A 19,005-nucleotide genomic window follows, 5' to 3' on the forward strand; every position below is an offset into this window, starting at 1 on the left:
AGTGTTTTTCTTGTATCGTTAACAATTAAAGTTTTCAGTGTACGATGTTTATTCATCATGGAAGATGAATTCGTTTGCCGTTAATAATAGCCATGTATCATTAATTTTATAAGATGTTGAGCCATTTAAATAATAATCATTCAACTGTTTGATGATATAAGGGCGCAGGAGGTGAAAAACATAATAAAATCGACGAGATAAAAAAGTCGCCAATTTTGAATGTGCGTCAGCTCACACAAGTGATTGGATTTGTTCCAGGAGATTGTGTCGCCGCCGACAGGCTCACCCCGTAGAATAAGCGCATCCGTGAGACAACATGACGTCACACAATCTTTAACCAACAGTAGAGTAGTGCGATAAATCCATTCAACGAGAGAAAATGTTGTAGGTGGTTCGTGTGTGGCTAAATTGAGTCTCGCTTCCGTTCGAAAAACTGTTATTAGGTCGTTGGCGGGACTTTTAAAAGCCAAGGGAAAAGAACATTCGTTCCATTTCCTCCGCTTATACCTGAATTCTCTAAAGATAAAAAAATTGACCTTTTGTAGTTGGCCAGGATCGATACGCAGGATAGTAAATAGATACGCAAGTGCGTAGTACCGTAAAAAGAGGGATTGAATTGTAACCCCAAATTGAATTTCAATATCATCAAAAGAGGTTGACTGCTGGATTGCGGTTGGTTATTGCATGCTGGGAAGGATGCTAATGTTATAGAGGTTGGCGGCCAGACTAGCAGCAGTATAACTATTTAGGAAAAGACCGCGGGCAACTTGGCTATTTGATCGGGCACAGTCTATAAGATGGCAGTTTCAGGAATATAGGGACACTTGATTAATGGATAAGGTTGGAGCTGGAATCACTTTGATAATCGAATAATTTACCCCGACTATACACATCCCCCCCACCCCCCCTGCTGCCCGGCTGTGTACTATATCAAGTCACATGAGGAGCCGAGTGGACGCGGTTATTTCGATCACTGACCCAGACTTGTGTCCACCTGATTCAGAAATCAAATTAGAGTAGGGCAACTAATATCGGATAGTAGATATACATCTAGGGATCACGAAATCGGCTATCCTATGATGCGTATAGAGGTGGAATGTGGTCGACCATCCATAGGCTCTGGGGCGCATGTGAACGTCTCGAATATCTCCCAAGTAATCAATACCCGAACGAAAAGTTTGGGCCTTCAAACTTATTCTAGCTGAAACTAAATGTCGCTTTGTAATATTTTTTAAAAGAAACTTAACTTTCTTAAATTTTGGCTGACTATTTTACGTTGGATTTCGATTAAATGTATCCCGTTTGATGCCTTGATGGTCGCCGGATGCCAGATCGAGCGTGTCCACTTGTGTTTATGGAACTGGAAAGTTCCGTGATTGATTAAGCGCCGCCGTTTCCGGGAAATCAGAAAAGGGACTGCACGCCGGAACTCTCTTGAATGGGTCCTGCACCACCCGTAGTGCCATCAGTAAATCCGGTATTGATTCAGACGCAACCGCATTCACTATCGTCGTCCGAGAATGTAATAGAAAAGAAGACTGATTGAGATGTTAATAGATAGAATTGAGATATATAATAGATAATTATATATAGAATTATTGAGTCATTTCATAATTTTGATTGCTGCCTCCTGGGAGGATTGAACTCCCGATCTCTGGTTAACTTTGACAGTTATATTGATTTACATTTAACTTTATACGAGACCAGCGCTCTACCACTGAGCTAAGGAGGCGATATTTTGCATGAGAAGTTGATGATTGTTATCAGGTTAAAATATTTCGTTAAATTTTGATCAATACCTATAAATCATCAGTTTGATGTTTAGCACGTACGTAGCGCACTTTACGTAAAGCCTTTTGGCTTCCAAGAGGGTCCTCTGGAGGGTCCTCTGGAGGGTCTTATTCAGACTTCCGCCGATGAATTTTCAGAGTTTGATCGACTCATACTCTCCAGATTTTTATCTTGTCTGTGGTAGGGGGCTTAGTGTAACTTGTTGAGACAAACTATTTGATACTGAATAATCCCGATCCGTTCAGCTTCAGCGGTTTTCAAGCGTGGAGAACCGCTTTTATCGTTTTCGCGGTTTGGATTTTTTGGGAAGGGGTCGATTTTGAATATTTTCCTGGAAGAAAACCAAGAAAACAGAAAAGTGTCGTCTGCTCTTATTTTATTATTTGAAAACTTTTAGTGAGACGACAAGAAGCAAAACAATGATGAAACTCAAAATTCGTCTGAAGGTAAAATTAAATTTGAAATTATTAAATGTATTACTAAAATTTTGAATAAATCCGTAAATAAAGCAATTGTGTTGTGTTGATATGTGAAAACATCTTGGTAGTCACAACATTTCCTTTTTGCTTTTAGAGATAATTGAATTTGAAAAGTTTTGACAAAGACATAAGTTGTTTGTCAGCAAATCATTCCAGTGTTGGTCCTGCAGGAAAAAATCACAAGTTTATGTAGGAAACAATCATGTTGATATTTGAAAACATGATAACAAGTTTTCTTAAACTTTTTGTGCTGCAGTGTTATTCATTGTATCAACACTTTCAACAGTTAGAATTTGCATGTGTACCAGAGTAATTTTAAACATCACATGTAACAACACTGCAATGATTTGTCAACAAAGAACCTATGTTTCATAATTTAGATTGTTGAATTATTTTCAAATTCAAACATTTCATAACTTTAATCTCTAACAAAAGCAAGTGCCAAGTACAACTAGAAAATTTTATGAACAAGGGAGACCTGTTGCAACACACCTTCTCGTAACCAGGGGTCATTTAACCCAACATTTATTGTTTGTTGACATAACAATTGACTGTTTGTTCGCCGTTCCATGAAGTCCATTCTACAATTAATTGTAGAATTTATATAAGTCCATTCTACAATTAATTGTAGAATGGACTTCATGGAACGGCATCAAACAATTGTTTGATGCCGTATCGATTACCCCCCCCCCCCCCTAGTTGTTCAGAGGTTTCCGTTTCTTATACACGCTCGACCTCCTTACGGAGCGACATCCACGTTTGTAAATCGTCCTCAAACACCTCTTCCATTTGATGTATTTTGTGTCTTTCGAAACATCTAGAAAAAACCAGAAAACTGCACACTTTTTTTTCCCTTATTCGACTGATGTTTCAAAACAACATTGACGATACGCAGTGAATCGTTGAGTTAAAATTTTAAAAATTCTAAAATTTATTTGAAAACCTAAAGTAAAAGTTTCAAATATCCTATATACCTATCGTCATCAAGCAATTAAACCGCGATCGAGTTACGTGTAAATAATGATATCGTCGATCTGGAGGTTCTTAGAATGTGAAATCTATCTGTATCTTAGTTGCTGGAACAGGTTGACAGGTGTTCACGACAGTCGGACAGGCCCTATGAAGTTCCCGAGAAGAAAGAAAAACCATTTCCAGATTATTCCCAAATGACCTTTCATTGTCACCGCAAGAGGAAAAGAAATACCACCTTTAATAAACTCCCCCATTAATTAAAAAAATTTTTATAGATTTTATATTTTACCTATTATAGACCTATTTTATTAATAGACTTACTATTTCATGTTATTTACAGAAAAATGGAAGAGAACGCTACTGTTACGGATACAGCAAACAAACGGAAATCTCTTAATTGTTTACTCTTTAATGAATATCGATCCCAATTCCCAAGCCTTCGACTTACTGCTTGCCGGACGGTAAATTAAATCTTGTGGCTATTTTTGAAATTTTAGTTTATTTATTCATTCGATCTTCGTTGTTCGTTTTCAAAGAGAGCGTTAGATTTTCTTTAGATCATAACTCAGCTTTTCCTCGACGTTCAATATTCACCAACGGAAGTAGCGCTCTACTACACGTGGAGCTAACAATTGCCTAATTGACTCGGAGAAATCAGAACTTTGAACTCGGATCCAGGAACTGGATCTGAGCTTTCCTAGTTCCACCTAATTAAGAAAGGAAACTAAGGGAAATAATACTGTAATGATCCGATTGCTTCTAACCTTACCTCTCGGTCAGATTTCAGCAAGTGAACAGTTGCATACCATCCGTGTTTCTGTATTGCCTTTAAGAGCATAAACCCAGGAGCAAGATGGGAAAGGAGACGACTCGAGTTTCAAAAGAAACCCATACAATCATCAAGACCCTGGACGGAAAGTGGTTCGACGCGTTTCGCGAGAATCATGAATTTAAGCCGAAAGGGTGTCAACAGATATCTGTGAAACAGATGCAGGATATAATGGATATGGTACTAATTTGAGCAATGCGTGGGAGCTGTTAACCTGTAATATGCCTCCGTTATACTATCAAGAGACAACTACATACTCAAGTGCCATATTCCCTCGGCCCAAAAGGATTAGAATTACTCGGAAAACCTAAATAAAGATTTCTTTCTCAAATATAATTGGACAACTGAATAGACTTTCATATGATTTCTTACAACTTGACATTTATCACGTACAAGTTCACTTTAATTTCAGATTTAGCAACATCCATAGATGGAAGATGGATGTTCAGTGCCATTCACAGACTGCTGTTTTTTTCACCGACACGAAAGAAAGCCCAACTGTGTCAAAGCAAATACGGGGAGAAGAATTACCAATATATAAAGGTAGGGTACAAAGCAAAGTTCCATAAGGGCTGTTGGCACTGGCCAAGAATAAGACATTTACATTTGGGTGTGCCGTAGACTATGCATAAACTGGGCTTCTAGCTAAAAACTGGGTATTATCGCTACAAGAATTGGGAGCAGTTGAGCTGACGGGAGAATTAGAGATGGATGGGGAATCGTTAACAGCGGGGCTGACGGGAGGAGTCAGTGTCGGTGTCATTTTAACAGTTTCATCCTGAGAATTGGTCGATTCCTGATTTACATTCGTGTCTGCTAAATCCGCAGTCATTTTTGAATCGCGTGACGTCGGAGACTGGAGGGGGCCACTGAGAATAGAGGACTGATTTTGCTTTTCTGCTGAAGTTGACTCAGCTTCCACAATGACAGGGGATGATATGTCTCCTTGTGTTGTAACTGGCTCCGGTAGTTTAAGATCTTCTTCGGTCAGAGTTGATGTTGCTTCAACAATAGTCACTGACGATATCTCTTCTTGGATTTTAACTGGTTGCCCTGACGATGTCATCTCATCACCGGAGGGCAGCTCTATTGTAATCATTTCCTCAATGTCGACGGACGTCACTACATTTCCTCGATTTGCTTCGATCTGAGCTCGAAGGCAGTGCATCAGAGCGGGTTCAGGACTGTCTAAATCGGTTACTTGACTAGCCGCTTCACTCAATTTGCCCACAAAATTTGGAAGTCCTGATAATGAGAGCATCAAAAAGTGAAATTTCTTTTACTCCCTAAAATTATACAATAAAATATACCTGTCATGGCAACCCAAGTCGAGACCGAGGAAGGGATAGACAAACCAGGGTTATCGAAGTATGTCAGAACAAATTCAGTGCCAGGCTGGAAATAATTTAAAACACGGTATAAATTAAAAATACACTGAGAAAATTTAAATAGACAAATCTCACTTTTTCAAAATCAATGAATGGTTTTACTACCATATAACTCCAGTACTCTGTGACTCGATACACTGATTTGTTGACTGGGATTGAAGGATGAGATGTGGCCAAACTAGATATAACACACACATTTTCTTTGGGAATGAATGTCAGCTTCCTTTCGAACACATAATCACGATTTGCAAATGGTTTCTAAAATAAAAAATGATAAAACCTTTTATTAACAGGACATTTGATAACAAGACTTTAATAAAGGTTACCGGCCACCGCATTTCCCAATAGACTAGATCAGTATTAGTTTCTTTATTTTCTTCTATAATCTTGAGTTGAGTTGCTGATGTATCCCATTGCTTCCTGAAATTAGTGTCGAGTTGGGCACGGAGAAAATCCATGGCTTTTACCGTTTCAAAACGTGCATACACTGCAAAAAGAAAAATAACATTAAAGGATTTCATCCATGTTGCAAACAAAATGTGCTACTTACTTTTGTATGCATACAATCCTTTGTAAGTCTCATGCTCCTTTCTCCATACCAGAGTATTTGATCTTTCGATAAATGGTTTCCAACCATCTACTTCTGTGTTTGAAGGTTTACTATCTGGGCAGGTGCAGTAAATAACACCTGGTATTTTCTGATCGATTCGTAGTCGTTTTTGACATGACTTGCAAGTAAGAGTTTCAAGTGTCAATTGCTTTATGAAAGCCACATCACTAGCAAGATCTTCAATCTGCTCGTCACGCAGAAAGCTGTCTTCCCAGTTGTAGACAGAGAGGCATGTGGCACTAAGTAGCATATCTCTATTTTTGGTAACTAAACGTCCAAAGTCTACAAGCACTACCTGAATTAGTCTGTTTTCCAGAAGGGTACCAAATACTGAATTTCTGGTACATCTTCCAATCTTGAATAAAGATCTTAAATTACGATCAAAGGCACGGAATAGGCGAGCTCCAAAGGCGCTGAGAAATGGATTTGGTCTACTATTAGTGCTATCGCTCGAAAGGCTTCGATTTAATAACATCGACTCTTGATTCAGAGAAATTTTCGATGGTATGCATTGCTTTAACATAACATTTGAGCGTGCGTAAGCTAGGCGAAAGTTCCACATTTTTCAAATTAAACGAAGGTATATACTGATTTTTTCAAATTCAAACCATTAGGCCGTGGTTTTCATTTTTCTAATTTAATAAACAAACCGGATAAAGATAAACGAACTTTCACACATGGCTATCGTCGCCTGCTAAATAATTAATGCGTAGTTGCCACATCAGTCAGATTTCAGCGGGCGGGAAATGTATTGAAATTTGAAATCGAAACATTTTTTCAAACTTTTAAAGTAGTATTTTGATTATTGATAGATTAATGCACATATTTTCCACTTAGATCGATGTGGGTGAATTTGCACTGAAAACCCCAACCGTCTTTTGATTTTGTTCAAGAACGAAAACGGCCACACCGTCAAATTGGTCGTTTCGCTTCTGTTGTACGTGCTGGGATCCAATGGCTCGGATGTAAAACTGGAACGTCTCCTTGATCATCATTGGATTGGATATAATCTCATTGATTCGAAGGATATTTCCATCAATAACTAGGCCATCCTTCATTATGTCCGATGTGCCTAGCTCATCAGTTATATGGCACGTTTTATTGGTGTCCTCAACGTTGATAACTTGAATAGCCGAACTATTTAGACCCGTAACATTGCCTATCATACAATTTTTAATTGTGTTATTATGTAAGCGTAAATATAGAGAGTTTTATTTTCAAGAGATTCCAACAAACCTTGAACGTGAATAGCATCGAGAGGGGTTGCCTGATAAATGAGGATTTCTCCGGCAAGTTCAAATTCGGGTGACTGAACTGGGCACTTCCACGCATAAGCTTCGTTTACCTTATTTAAAAAAAAAAAACCGTTCTCCCTTATCAACATATATGATTCTTTTTATAAGGTTAATTAACGCTTACTTTGATGCACTGTGGAACTTGATTCCAATTCCAATAAGGAGGTGAGTCGCACGTGATGTAATGTGTGGATTGACCGTCTGAGAAAACGTAACCAGGTAGGCACACTACCGTTCCATCCTCGTAAGACACAGCCGTGTTGGGTTTTGACGTTCCATCACGGCAATAAGCTGTTAATACAAAAGTTCATAATGTTTTTAAATAGTATAGCCAGGTTTAACGAATAATTACAGAAACTAATTTGCGTCACAATAAAAAATCTACTTCATCAATGTTTGGTTGAGGTTGCTCTAGAAAAAAGGAAACCTAATGATGAAGAAATTGAAGACTTGTAACTAACTTGTTTTGTCGACGATTATGAATATTATGGCAGCCAGGGCGATAGCTACCGAGGCTGTCAAACTGAAGTAGAGCACTTTTGTCGTCACCATCTAACAAAATAAAATAAAAAATTCAAATAGTGACTGTTCAGTACACAAAGCAGTTCACGAAAACGCCTACCTTGAATTCCAATGGACTGTTTGTTCTTCAGCAAAAACAAATAACAGAATCTTAATTACTAAACTGTGTCTATAGTCTCTGAACGATTAGAAAGGTGTGTCGTCGATTGCAGCCAAATACGCACTCATATCATACGAGGCTCACTCACAAGGTGCTGATAAGTATGAAATAGATTACGATTCTGTGCACGCAACATAAGTTCACCTTTTTCAAAATGACAGTGATAAAAACGAAAAAGGTCCGGTATTATTCAAATGGCAGAAGGATTTTAGGCTTGTGGTTGTATAAATGTTGTAAAAGCTTTTACAATGCAACAGATAAAAACAAAATCTTGATTAAAGGGACATCCAAATTTCCCTTAGCAAGATAACACATTTATTATGCTCCGCACAAAATTTCAAAAAGCTATACGACGCAGCAACCAAAAGTTGTAGCTAAAAACGTTGCCGGTCTCTGAGGGAGGGCCGGAGGGGAAACATTTTTTGGGCTTCGCACGACTTTTTGTTTTGCTAATAGTATACTTGTTTCGAAGAATGAAAGAGAATAGGAAATTGCCCAGTGCATGAGTGATGAGTGCAAGTGTACCAAGTCTTTTGAAAGAAAGATTAGAATTGCTTAATATCATAATATGCCATTTATTCAATTAAGATAAAGAGTTCCTTGTTCCTTCTAGAAAAGGTATTTTGTGATAAGCTGGCTGAAACTTATTGGGTCAAATTGTCTGCTAAGTGTGTACATGAAAATTTTTTATTGGGGTTTTTTAAACTACTATTTATAGCAAGAGTCATTATTTATCTTTTGTAATAGGTGGAAATAGATTCACTAAATGGTCTATATAACAGTGGAAGGGCCAATATGTTGCAGCCATGTGGCTGAAAGCTAACAGGGATTCAACCTTTTAGCTGTTGACTGCAACATTAAATGGTATTAAATGTAAGCTTGCTTTTATTTGCATAATATCTAGTGAACTTAATGTATAATTTTTCAACCAGAGTCCATGTCATGTCTCATGGTAACGCTTTCAGCCAATGTGGTCCTCTGATTCATATTCGATTGATGGTACCAGCTGGTACACTACCACACAAAATATCTAATAACTTTAATAAGGTAAGTGCAAAATACTCAAGTTGGCTAAGATTTTCTATTGGATATTTTGTTATTTATTAGAAAAAAAAGCTTAGAATGGGAAAACATTGTAACTGTTTCATAGAAAATGAAAAGGGGAATCTTTATTTGCTTTTTGGCTTTTTAGGTATCTTTGACTCCAAATTGAAACAAAAACAAACGACCCTGTCAACTAGCCCTCATCTCCCTTATACGTGCTGATAGTCGCTTACTATTATTACGTTATACTATATTTCGAGGGTTAAAAAACACATTGCTTTATACGGTCTTTTGAATTGCTATTCTGCAGATGTTATCTAAATTAACAGTTGTAGACCATTTAAATATTTTCTTTGAAAACAAATCAAACGATCATTAAGTCATTAGAAAGACGATGGAAAACTTTCGATAAGCAGCTTGCCAAACGTTATAACTACGATGCGTTTTGTGCGTTCTCGACCACATAAACCGACTTAAACTTTATATACTCCCTCTTGTTATCTAGAGTAAACCGTCATGTTTGCCTCAACCAAACGGCAGCTCAATAATATCCAGAGATGCCAAGAAGTCCATCTGGAGTTAATTGTGGCTTCCGCAAGAAATGGTTAAAATATTTTTTTTTCCGGAATAGAGTTTAAAGGTTTTTATCCTCTGACCTGTATGTATTCAGAAACCAGTTCATTCGGGCCTATTCGCTTCAGAACTGGGCGTTTCACATCTGACACTACGAACAAAAGAGGCTGGGTCAGGAGGAATCGTCTTCAGAACGACGGTAGACTGTGGCGTGACAAGTGATCCTTAACTTCCTTCTACATCGAAAAATGGAACTCAACTTTCCACAAGAACTCAAGTCCGGGATTGAATGGAATCCTTCTCGAGAAAGGCTCATCGTCGTCTCTAATAGACTTCCGTTTGTTCTCAAACGTGACGAGTCAACCGGAAAGCTAATACGGAAATCAAGGCAAGTCAAACTTGTATGTTATTTTCTTAGATGTAGGTACAAGTGGCGTATAATGATTCAATAAAGTGTTGTAATTACATTTCAAAATTATGATCACATTCCTGGATGATCGTTTTGATCTCTCATACTGCTTTAACTAAAATAAGAAAGAGTTGAAAATCTAACTTGTAGGATACCTTCCTTGTATCGGATAACTGTTAAACGTCCCCAAAGCGCCCCAGGAAAGCGATACAAAATTGTAACCTTTTTACGACCTACCCCAAAGTCCGACAATATGGAGAAAACCTACCTCAACATTTAAAAATATATCCAGGCCAAGCCCACGGCAATGTATTTTTACCCCTCGACTACTAGCCTAGATGGTAATTGGATAAGCCTGAAGAAATCCTAGGGGGAAAACCCATAGAATGTAAAAAGAATGCGCTACATCACACCCTATATGCGTTCTTGTATATTGTTAATAAGCCACCACCTAGAAATGAAATACATTTTAGAATTTGCCAAGATAATAAAATAAAAAACTTGCAATACTTAGTGCCGGAGGTCTTGTGACAGCCGTTGCTCCGGTGGTTGTTGACTGCGGCGGTCGTTGGGTTGGCTGGACAGGTGATTGCTCGCTTAGCGTCGACGACGAAATTCCGGAAGCGTCTGAAGAGGATACTACTCCGACGGCTGGTCTGCTGAAACACCAGGTAAATCGGACTTTAAAATCTTGTTTGCTGATCAACTTAATTGAATCGGTGGATTTTTCAGGTTGTTCCGGTGTATTTGAATCAACAGCAATTTAATTCGTATTACAACGGATGCTGCAATGGAACGCTCTGGCCTCTCTTCCACTCCATGTCCGACCGAGCAGTTTATTCTAGCGAATATTGGCAGGTAAACAAAGAATAATAATTTAACTTCCTGCCAACAGATCAAATACTTTTAAATGATTCAGGATTACATTCAAGTCAATCAACTATTTGCTGACAAGACATTGGAAGCGATGGAGTTGTCAAAAAAAGAGGGGCCAGACATTGTTCCGCTTATCTGGATCCACGATTATCACTTGACTTTGATGCCATCCATTTTGCGTCAGGTATGTAACAGGCTGTCAATAATGTCAAGCTGTCAATAGGGTATGTCAATCATAACAAGCTCATTTTATCACCTGGCTCATGTCTTAGGCATTGAGTGAGAAGAACTCTAACGCTCTTTTGGGATTTTTTCTGCACATTCCGTTTCCGCCATGGGACATTTTCCGACTTTTGCCATGGGACGATGAAATTTTGCTCGGATTGCTCGGTATGTTCCTAAAACAATGTTAATGACGACGTTAATGTGATTTTTTTTTATATTATCCTCATTCATCCTCAGGTTGCGATATGATAGGATTCCACATCGAGGATTACTGCATTAATTTTATGGATTGCTGCCATCGTCGTCTGGGTTGTCGCATTGACAGGAAGAATCTCCTTGTCGAATACGGAAACCGTCTAGTTAAAATTGCCGCTCTACCGATCGGCATCCCATTCGATAGGTTGGACAGTGAATTATTTGGAATTTAAAATATTTTTCTGTAACTAATCTTTTTCTTAATGTCACAGATTTCAGAGGATGGCGGAAGAAGCACCTCGTTTAGTGAAGGAAAAGAGACAGAAGATCATTTTGGGTGTCGATCGTTTAGATTACACCAAAGGCCTGGTGCATCGCCTTAAAGCCTTTGAGCGATTCCTGGAGAAACATCCGGAACACATTGAAAAGGTTGACTTTTAAACTGTGACAAACTTTTTGTACGTCCGTTTTTATAGAGCGACAAATCTGTGGGTTTGTTTTGCAGGTTATTTTCATCCAGATAGCCGTTCCGTCGCGGACGGATGTCAAAGAGTATCAGGAGCTCAAGGAAGAGATGGATCAAGTGATTGGACGCATCAACGGACGCTTTTCGACGGCCAACTGGTCGCCAATTCGCTACATTTACGGATGTGTCTCCCAGGTAATCCGGACTTTTGTTTTCTAGATAATAGGAAGAGAAAAGAGGATAATAATATTAAAATCTGACCAAAAGGCTGAGCTGGCAGCGTATTACCGAGACGCTTTCATCGCCATGGTAACACCGCTTCGGGACGGGATGAATCTTGTTGCAAAAGAGTTTGTTGCATGTCAGATCGAAGAGCCGGGAGTGCTTATCTTGTCTCCGTTCGCTGGCGCCGGCGAAACTATGCAGGAAGCTCTTCTCATCAATCCGTACAAGATAGATGACGTGGCTGAATTAATTTGCAGCGCTCTGGAAATGCCCCGCGATGAACGCGAGGTTCGCATGAAAAATCTCCGCCGTCGCGAAAAGTAAAATTATAACACCCCTTTATCTGTTTTAATTCATTTTGATTTGATTTGTTGAATCATTAGAGTGAATAATGTGGACGCCTGGGCTCAAGCATTTTTAAAAACCATACGGAGCACCACTTCGATGGATCCGGAGTCGGATTCGAAAAAAGGATCTTGTTTGATGTCATCGGCCATGGATGATTATGATGAGTATCTATCCAAGTACGTAGGGAATGCTGAAAAGCTAGCTCTCCTCCTGGACTATGACGGGACTCTTGCTCCGCTAGCACCTCATCCAGATTTGGCCATTTTGCCCAACGAGACTCGCAAGATTTTGCAGCGACTTAGTAACTGCCCGGATGTCTACGTTTCAATTATTTCCAATCGCAGCGTCGATAATGTCAAGAAGATGGTTGGAATAGAAAACATCACTTACGCGGGCAAGAACGGTCTTGAAATTCTCCATCCGGATGGGACAAAGTTTGTTTATCCACTGCCGGTCGAGTACGAGGACAAAGTTCGTTGTCTTCTTCGTAAACTTCAAGAAGAAGTCTGTCATGACGGGGCCTGGGTGGAGCACAAAGGTCTTCTACTCACCTACCACTACAGGTAATGGCTCATTTGCTACAAGGTTAAATTTGCTGCAATTTAATTAATAATAATGACGATTATATCTTATAGTGAAACTGTCATGCATCTCCGAACTGGGTTGATCAAACGGGCACGAGAACTGATTGAAAGCGCTGGTTTAGTCTGCACTACGGCTTATTGCGCCCTGGAAGCTAAACCTCCGTCTCAATGGAACAAAGGCCAAGCAGCGCTTTACATTTTGCGGACGGCATTTGGGGTGGACTGGGAAGAACGCATCCGGATTGTCTACGCTGGCGATGATTTCACAGATGAAGCGGCTATCAAGGCTCTGAAAGGTTTATGAAACGCCAAATAACTAGATATTTAGATCAATCCTTTTGAAGGAAGAAATTGAGATATCGATCGATATTGGTTGGACAAAATTGACAGTATTTCAATAATCGATTGCGTACAGGATTGGCGGCAACGTTCCGTGTTACATCAACGCTGGCAGTGAAGACGGCGGCGGATCGACGTCTGGCCAACAACGATTCGGTATTGCGGATGCTTAAATGGATCGAAAGTCATATGACAAAACGCAAACCTCGCCTAACATCGCGATCTTCGTCTTCTGTACTGGAGGCGATGGATGAAGTCCATCAAGCTCCATCAAGTCCGTCATCTGCATAACTTGTTGCATATTTGGCATTTATTTTATTACTAGAGGCATAAAATGAATGGCAAAAAATACGAGTTTGTAGATGAGAAAAGGGATCTCTTGCCAGATCTTTGATTTTCATCTTTTGGATAAAAATACATCAACGAGATCTGATCATATAACAACCGTATAGGCCTGCAAGATTTTATCTTTTCATCCTTGGCACACTATCAATACAAGAGACTTAAGTCTCCGTGATAAGAGAGGTAAGTGTGATAAGACGACAAGATTTTATTAAAATTTAGCATGGAGACAAGCAGTCGTGACAAGTACCATGGCAAGCGCTGACTTGTGGATAGAGTGTTTGCACTGGTTTAGGCGATGCGGAATCGCCTTGCCGGACAATACTACCCCGACTCAAAGCCTCGAGTTTTTCAGCAACTATCTGCGCGATGGCGTTCTATTGTGTCACCTGTTACATTTGCTTAACCCCAAAGCCTTAGAATACTTTTTTGACATTAGTGATCTAATCTGCATGGATCCAGACAAAAATGAGGTGAGATAAGATTTTATCAGTATTACACTGTAATTGACATAATGTAAAATGTGTTTTTAAAAACATGAGTTGTTACTAATGTTGTTAACAATTTCGATATATTAGGAAATGTGTTTGCAAAATATCGAGGCGTTTCTACAAATATGTCAGACAGATTTTGGTCTACAACTCTGCGACTTGTTTCAACCAAAGATGTTGTATTGCCTGACCGATTTTGATAGGGTGCTTCACACCTTGTCTCAGTTATCTAAGTCTCCGATAGTAGCCCAACTCGGCATCACGTAATTGTTTTTTTGTTTGTTTATCCATTGTCAATAATAAGGAATGACACTTATCAGTTAAACAAATACTTTTTGTGTACTGAACAAGGGAATTTCCCATTCCTCGTCGACGTTCTTCTATTGGAGGTGCCGAGTTGGCGCTGAAACTCCCCAGCAGGTATTTACAGTGAAAAATATGGCATAAGATAATCAAAATTTATTTAACACGTTCACTTTTGGGGGGGATTTCAGAATAGATGGCCCACAGCAAATGCACAGGTCAATTTCTTCGCCGATCTACGAACCGTCCAATGAAGTGATGTATATGTGCATCCTTTCGGATTTGAGTCCGTGTCCTCGAACGAGTGATGTAAGTTTAATTGTTTCAAACAGATGTTGTTTCATTTGCCAATTACGTAATATTGATCTGTATATGAACAAACACGACGAAGACCGAAACGTTGCCGAACGATCCCGTTGAACGCGCCGTCCAAAAATTGCTTAAAGCCGAAATGGAATACATAAACATATTAACAGTTATGGAAGAAACAATGTTCAAGCATCTATCCAAAATTTTGACCCACAAAGAGCAAACGATTATATTCTACGGCATCAAGGTAAGCAGCATGCTTATTCCAACCAGTATACCGTATGACACTGTTAAACGCGGATCCGCATCGTTTTTGGCAATAGGAATTGAACCAGATTCACCAGCAAATTCAGCGAGAATTACTCAGCGTCACAGGGAATCAAGAGAATAAATCTCTAACAAAGTTGTACATTGTCTTCCTGAACTGGAAAGACAAATTAAACATCTACCACAGGTACGCGGCTAATTTGCCATCCGCTCTTCACGTTGTCGGAGCCGTCTACCGAGGGAAAAAAGAAGTAGCAAGAGAAGTTGAGGTATGTGATTCATTACGCATCGATAATATTACTTCAGAAAAATGTTTAATGTCGCAAAAAAAACTCTTCAAAAGCTTGCACAAGCTAGTTTGCGGGATCGATTTAAACTGACAAATCTTCTCCTTAAACCGATTCAACATGTCAGCCAATACAGTGTCATACTTGAAGAATTACGGAAGTACATTCCTGAGGTAGCACGATTTGATTATAAACACCAGACTCATTATAAGGACGCCTTTTTCTGTTAATTTGCTCATTGCAGAATCACGAGGACTACAATGGCTTGAAATATGCTAGCCAGTCGATGTCAGAACTTGAGCAGCATGTGAACGCGATTAAAAAAGACAGTTTCTTGATACAATCATTAGAACACGTTCAGGTAAATTTATATTATTTCAAGTGCTAAACACCAAACGCTCTTGTCTTATGCTTTAAAAAAAATCCCTAGTCAACAATATGTGGCTGGAAGTTTAGTAAACCCCCCTTAACATCCTTCGGACGTTTCTTCAAAGACGGTTTATTGAAAGTCAGTGGCTCAACGGCAAATGACAGTAATCAAAAAATAAAATACCAAATATTCCTCTTCAGCCGGACGGTTATCTTTTGTACTCCAAAATCGGGCGTAAGTATAGCTTGATAATAATATTGATGAATCGAGTCAATACTAAATATTTAAATGATTGATTGATAGATAAGAAATCTAAGAAAATTATCGCGCGTTGAACAGTTTTCCTACCAGTTCCGACTTTTTCTGCAAAATTGCTCCATCGATGAACAAGTCGGCTTGACTGGTTTTTTCGAGGATCCGACAATTCCGTGGACAAGTTCTTGGCGGATTCAAGGACCAAAAAGAAAGACAAGTTTAACCTTTTACAGCAAGACCCCCGAAGAACGACTGAAATGGATTGAGAGTTTCAAACTTGTCATGTAACGTAGCAGAAATAATGTTATAAATGTGGTGAAATGGCAGATTCTTTTATAATCTATTATAGGGCACAACTCCATCCATCGTTAGATAGTACCGATGCATCCACGCACAAGTTCGAACTTCAGACATTCTCTCCTGTTGTGGACTGTCACTTTTGCCACCAATTGCTCAAAGGGCTTCTTGATCAGGTATAGCTAAATGAATTTTACAAGTTACTAGGGGTTTCAAATATTTTATTTGGAGTAGGGTTATCGATGCTCAAAATGCGGAGAGTCTTTTCACAAACAATGTTTGGAATCTTCACAAAGGTGCTCTGATGAAGCAATATATGAAGAGATTTTGAGTAACGAAACGGATCGGAGCGGAATGTCGGATTTTGAGCAAGAATCGGGCATTCACGAAATGCAGTCGTTAGATTCATCGTCTCAATCGGGGGAATCATCAAGCCGGACTGAAGAACCACCAGTTAGAGCTTTCAATACGTTAGCTATTGCTCAGCAGGTTGAGCAATCACTTGAGCCTAAAGAAAGTCTAGAATCTCAATTGTGGTATGTTATATTTTCTGATGTTTAAGTTATCTAAATGTTCTGATTTAATTTTTATTATTTACTAAAAAGGTTTGCAGGATCTATGAGCGCCCTTGAAGCCACAGCTCATCTTATTGGGACTCAGCCGGGGACATTTCTTGTCAGAAGGAGGAAAACGGAAGATAATTTATCAGCTCCTTTCGCACTTAGTGTCATGTAAGAGTTTTAATTTCAACTCACTTTGATTATTTATTAACTTTCATTTAATTCACAACTCACATCACATTAAAAAAGCAGTAACAGAAAATTATTGCCTTGTTTAGGATGGAATGCGGAGTAAAGCACATTTTAGTGCAGTGCTTCAAATCACAACCAGAAGATAGTGACTATCTTACTCTTAGGTCAAGTTTGGGTAAACAAGATTTTTTTTTGGTTCCTGGACACACTTTTCCCACCATCAACGATCTTGTTTCCTACTATACGCATACCTTTCTTAGCGAAGAAGTCTCAGTGTAAGTAGACAAATCAAGTCCAACATCGATCTGGCGCAGTGCGTTAATTTCATAGCCTAATTTAAAATATTTTTTTTTATCACATAAAGGGCGATGGATATTTACCTGAAGATTCCGTTCAAGCTGACAAACAAAAAGATAAATTATACGACTCTATGATTGAGCGGTACTTGAACCGTTTACAAACCTATTTGTTTCATATAATTTAGCAATGTGTGAGCTTCAATAGATTGTGCAATTGGGCACACTGTTTTCGAACTTTCAACTATTTACTAAGCTGCGGGTATTTTATATGATACCCGGTTTAAAAATTTGTCGGGTATCAATTGAATACCTCTTTCCACATCTTCAGAAAATGTAAGTTATTTCGGTTTCGTAATTTGTGAGTTTTGTTGGTGTAATAATTTTACTATATAAGTACATAATTGCGTTGTTATTTAAAGTTTAAGTTGGAATTTCCGAGTCCGCGTGTTTTTCCCGATGGCATGGGTGGACACGATTTTATTTCGCGGATTTCCATCAATTTTTAGTTTACGTTAGATCACTATTTGGGTTATATAGCCTAGACTTTGAACGACCGCCAAAGACCGCTTCGAAAAATTCTTTGCATATAGAATCTGCATAGGCCTATTACAGTAATTGATGGCATTGACTAATGTATTAAGGAAAGTCTTTGATAATCTTTAACTTCCAGCAAACTGTTTCGATCATTGGAGATGATAGGCAGACGTCACGTATAAGAATTTTCTGCATTCCCACATTATTATATAATTTGGTTTCTTATTCTCCACACTGAGAAACTCGGGACAAAAAACGAGCGATTGGCTCTGTTGTGCCAAGAAATAGTCCACATATTTAGGGTTCTACATGTCCTTCTGTAACACGAATTTTTCAATGTACTTCAACAGTATAAAAAGTTAATTACTTTAAAAATTTAAAAATGGAAAAGAACTGGTAAATGAGAGCTGCATGACCGGCATGAGAAAATCCGTTAACAAGGAGAAACGGAAAGCTTTATCATGGGCATAGAGAGATGGTTCTCACTCACTATTATATTAAATTTCTCATAAGGAATCCGCTCATTTTACTAAAAGATCGAGTTTACCATCGTGCCACCAAACCGGTGTGTAAATTGAACGTAATATAAATAAAATCATAAACGAAGGACCGACAAATCAGGACAAACGTGGGCGCTTCCTATAATCCAATTGGCAGATTTGAAAAAAGTTTTAAAATTTTCTTAACTCTGTTTATCTTTCTTCCACTAGATGGTGTAGAGTGTCATCATGCACTAGCAGACAAAATGTTTTCTATTGTATTGTATTGTATTATTTGTTGTCAGTCTTTACTCTTTTCGTGCTCATCGGCTCAATGTGATTTTCAGTTTTGCTATTTTATACCTGTTCACACGCGCGATACTACTACCTTCATCTCTTCCTCTGTGGACTATCAGACAGAGAGTGTCAGCTGTTTTCAACACCCTCTTTGCCTCGTGTACGACCGCCGGTGGTCACTCATTCGCTGTAAAAAGCAGGAGAATGAGGAGGGCTCTGGTCGAACGGGGACTTGGAAGGCGCATGATCAGAGTAAAACTTTTGGAGGGTCATGGGTCTAAACTATAAGCCTACTATGACTAATCGCTCTCCAGCAAAGCGGCCCTGCACTCTTCTTTCTTCTTCACTGACCCGGTAATCTCCACATAGATATCGTTGCACATGAACCATAGG

General features: G+C 38.9%; 3 protein-coding genes and 1 non-coding gene across 4 annotated transcripts; 2 read left to right on the forward strand and 2 right to left on the reverse strand.

Moving 5' to 3' along the window:
• Window positions 1-1,624: 1,624 nt before the first annotated feature.
• Trnat-cgu lies at window positions 1,625-1,732 on the reverse strand. The gene is made up of 2 exons: window positions 1,697-1,732; window positions 1,625-1,660 (listed from the first exon to the last, which is right to left on the reverse strand). It is a non-coding gene; the product is annotated as a tRNA-Thr (tRNA).
• Window positions 1,733-4,383: 2,651 nt separating this feature from the next.
• LOC124315239 lies at window positions 4,384-8,122 on the reverse strand. The gene is made up of 9 exons (XM_046780773.1): window positions 7,987-8,122; window positions 7,826-7,916; window positions 7,489-7,655; window positions 7,306-7,414; window positions 6,010-7,228; window positions 5,786-5,946; window positions 5,535-5,717; window positions 5,382-5,466; window positions 4,384-5,316 (listed from the first exon to the last, which is right to left on the reverse strand). Exons 5-9 carry the CDS (start codon window positions 6,629-6,631, stop codon window positions 4,694-4,696), a joined length of 1,674 nt encoding a protein of 557 aa, XP_046636729.1. The 5' UTR covers window positions 6,632-7,228; window positions 7,306-7,414; window positions 7,489-7,655; window positions 7,826-7,916; window positions 7,987-8,122; the 3' UTR covers window positions 4,384-4,693.
• A 410-nt stretch (window positions 8,123-8,532) lies between these two features.
• Window positions 8,533-13,776, forward strand: LOC124315154 (alpha,alpha-trehalose-phosphate synthase [UDP-forming]-like). Its single transcript, XM_046780616.1, has 16 exons — window positions 8,533-8,664; window positions 8,794-8,919; window positions 8,979-9,093; window positions 9,596-9,694; window positions 9,761-10,051; window positions 10,587-10,743; window positions 10,805-10,930; window positions 10,992-11,132; window positions 11,221-11,338; window positions 11,411-11,573; window positions 11,641-11,797; window positions 11,874-12,029; window positions 12,102-12,379; window positions 12,443-12,970; window positions 13,043-13,287; window positions 13,407-13,776. Exons 5-16 carry the CDS (start codon window positions 9,912-9,914, stop codon window positions 13,619-13,621), a joined length of 2,424 nt encoding a protein of 807 aa, XP_046636572.1. The 5' UTR covers window positions 8,533-8,664; window positions 8,794-8,919; window positions 8,979-9,093; window positions 9,596-9,694; window positions 9,761-9,911; the 3' UTR covers window positions 13,622-13,776.
• Window positions 13,777-13,815: 39 nt separating this feature from the next.
• Window positions 13,816-17,536, forward strand: LOC124315155 (guanine nucleotide exchange factor VAV3-like). Its single transcript, XM_046780617.1, has 15 exons — window positions 13,816-14,145; window positions 14,251-14,426; window positions 14,515-14,583; window positions 14,658-14,775; window positions 14,858-15,022; window positions 15,099-15,311; window positions 15,386-15,502; window positions 15,574-15,690; window positions 15,760-15,933; window positions 16,003-16,238; window positions 16,304-16,427; window positions 16,486-16,787; window positions 16,857-16,982; window positions 17,090-17,278; window positions 17,368-17,536. The coding sequence occupies exons 1-15, from the start codon at window positions 13,924-13,926 to the stop codon at window positions 17,435-17,437; spliced, it is 2,418 nt and encodes an 805-aa protein (XP_046636573.1). The 5' UTR covers window positions 13,816-13,923; the 3' UTR covers window positions 17,438-17,536.
• Window positions 17,537-19,005: the final 1,469 nt, after the last annotated feature.

The sequence above is a fragment of the Daphnia pulicaria genome, chromosome 11 (genome assembly GCF_021234035.1).
Source record: "Daphnia pulicaria isolate SC F1-1A chromosome 11, SC_F0-13Bv2, whole genome shotgun sequence".
In the NCBI taxonomy this organism is placed as follows: Eukaryota; Metazoa; Arthropoda; class Branchiopoda; order Diplostraca; family Daphniidae; genus Daphnia; species Daphnia pulicaria.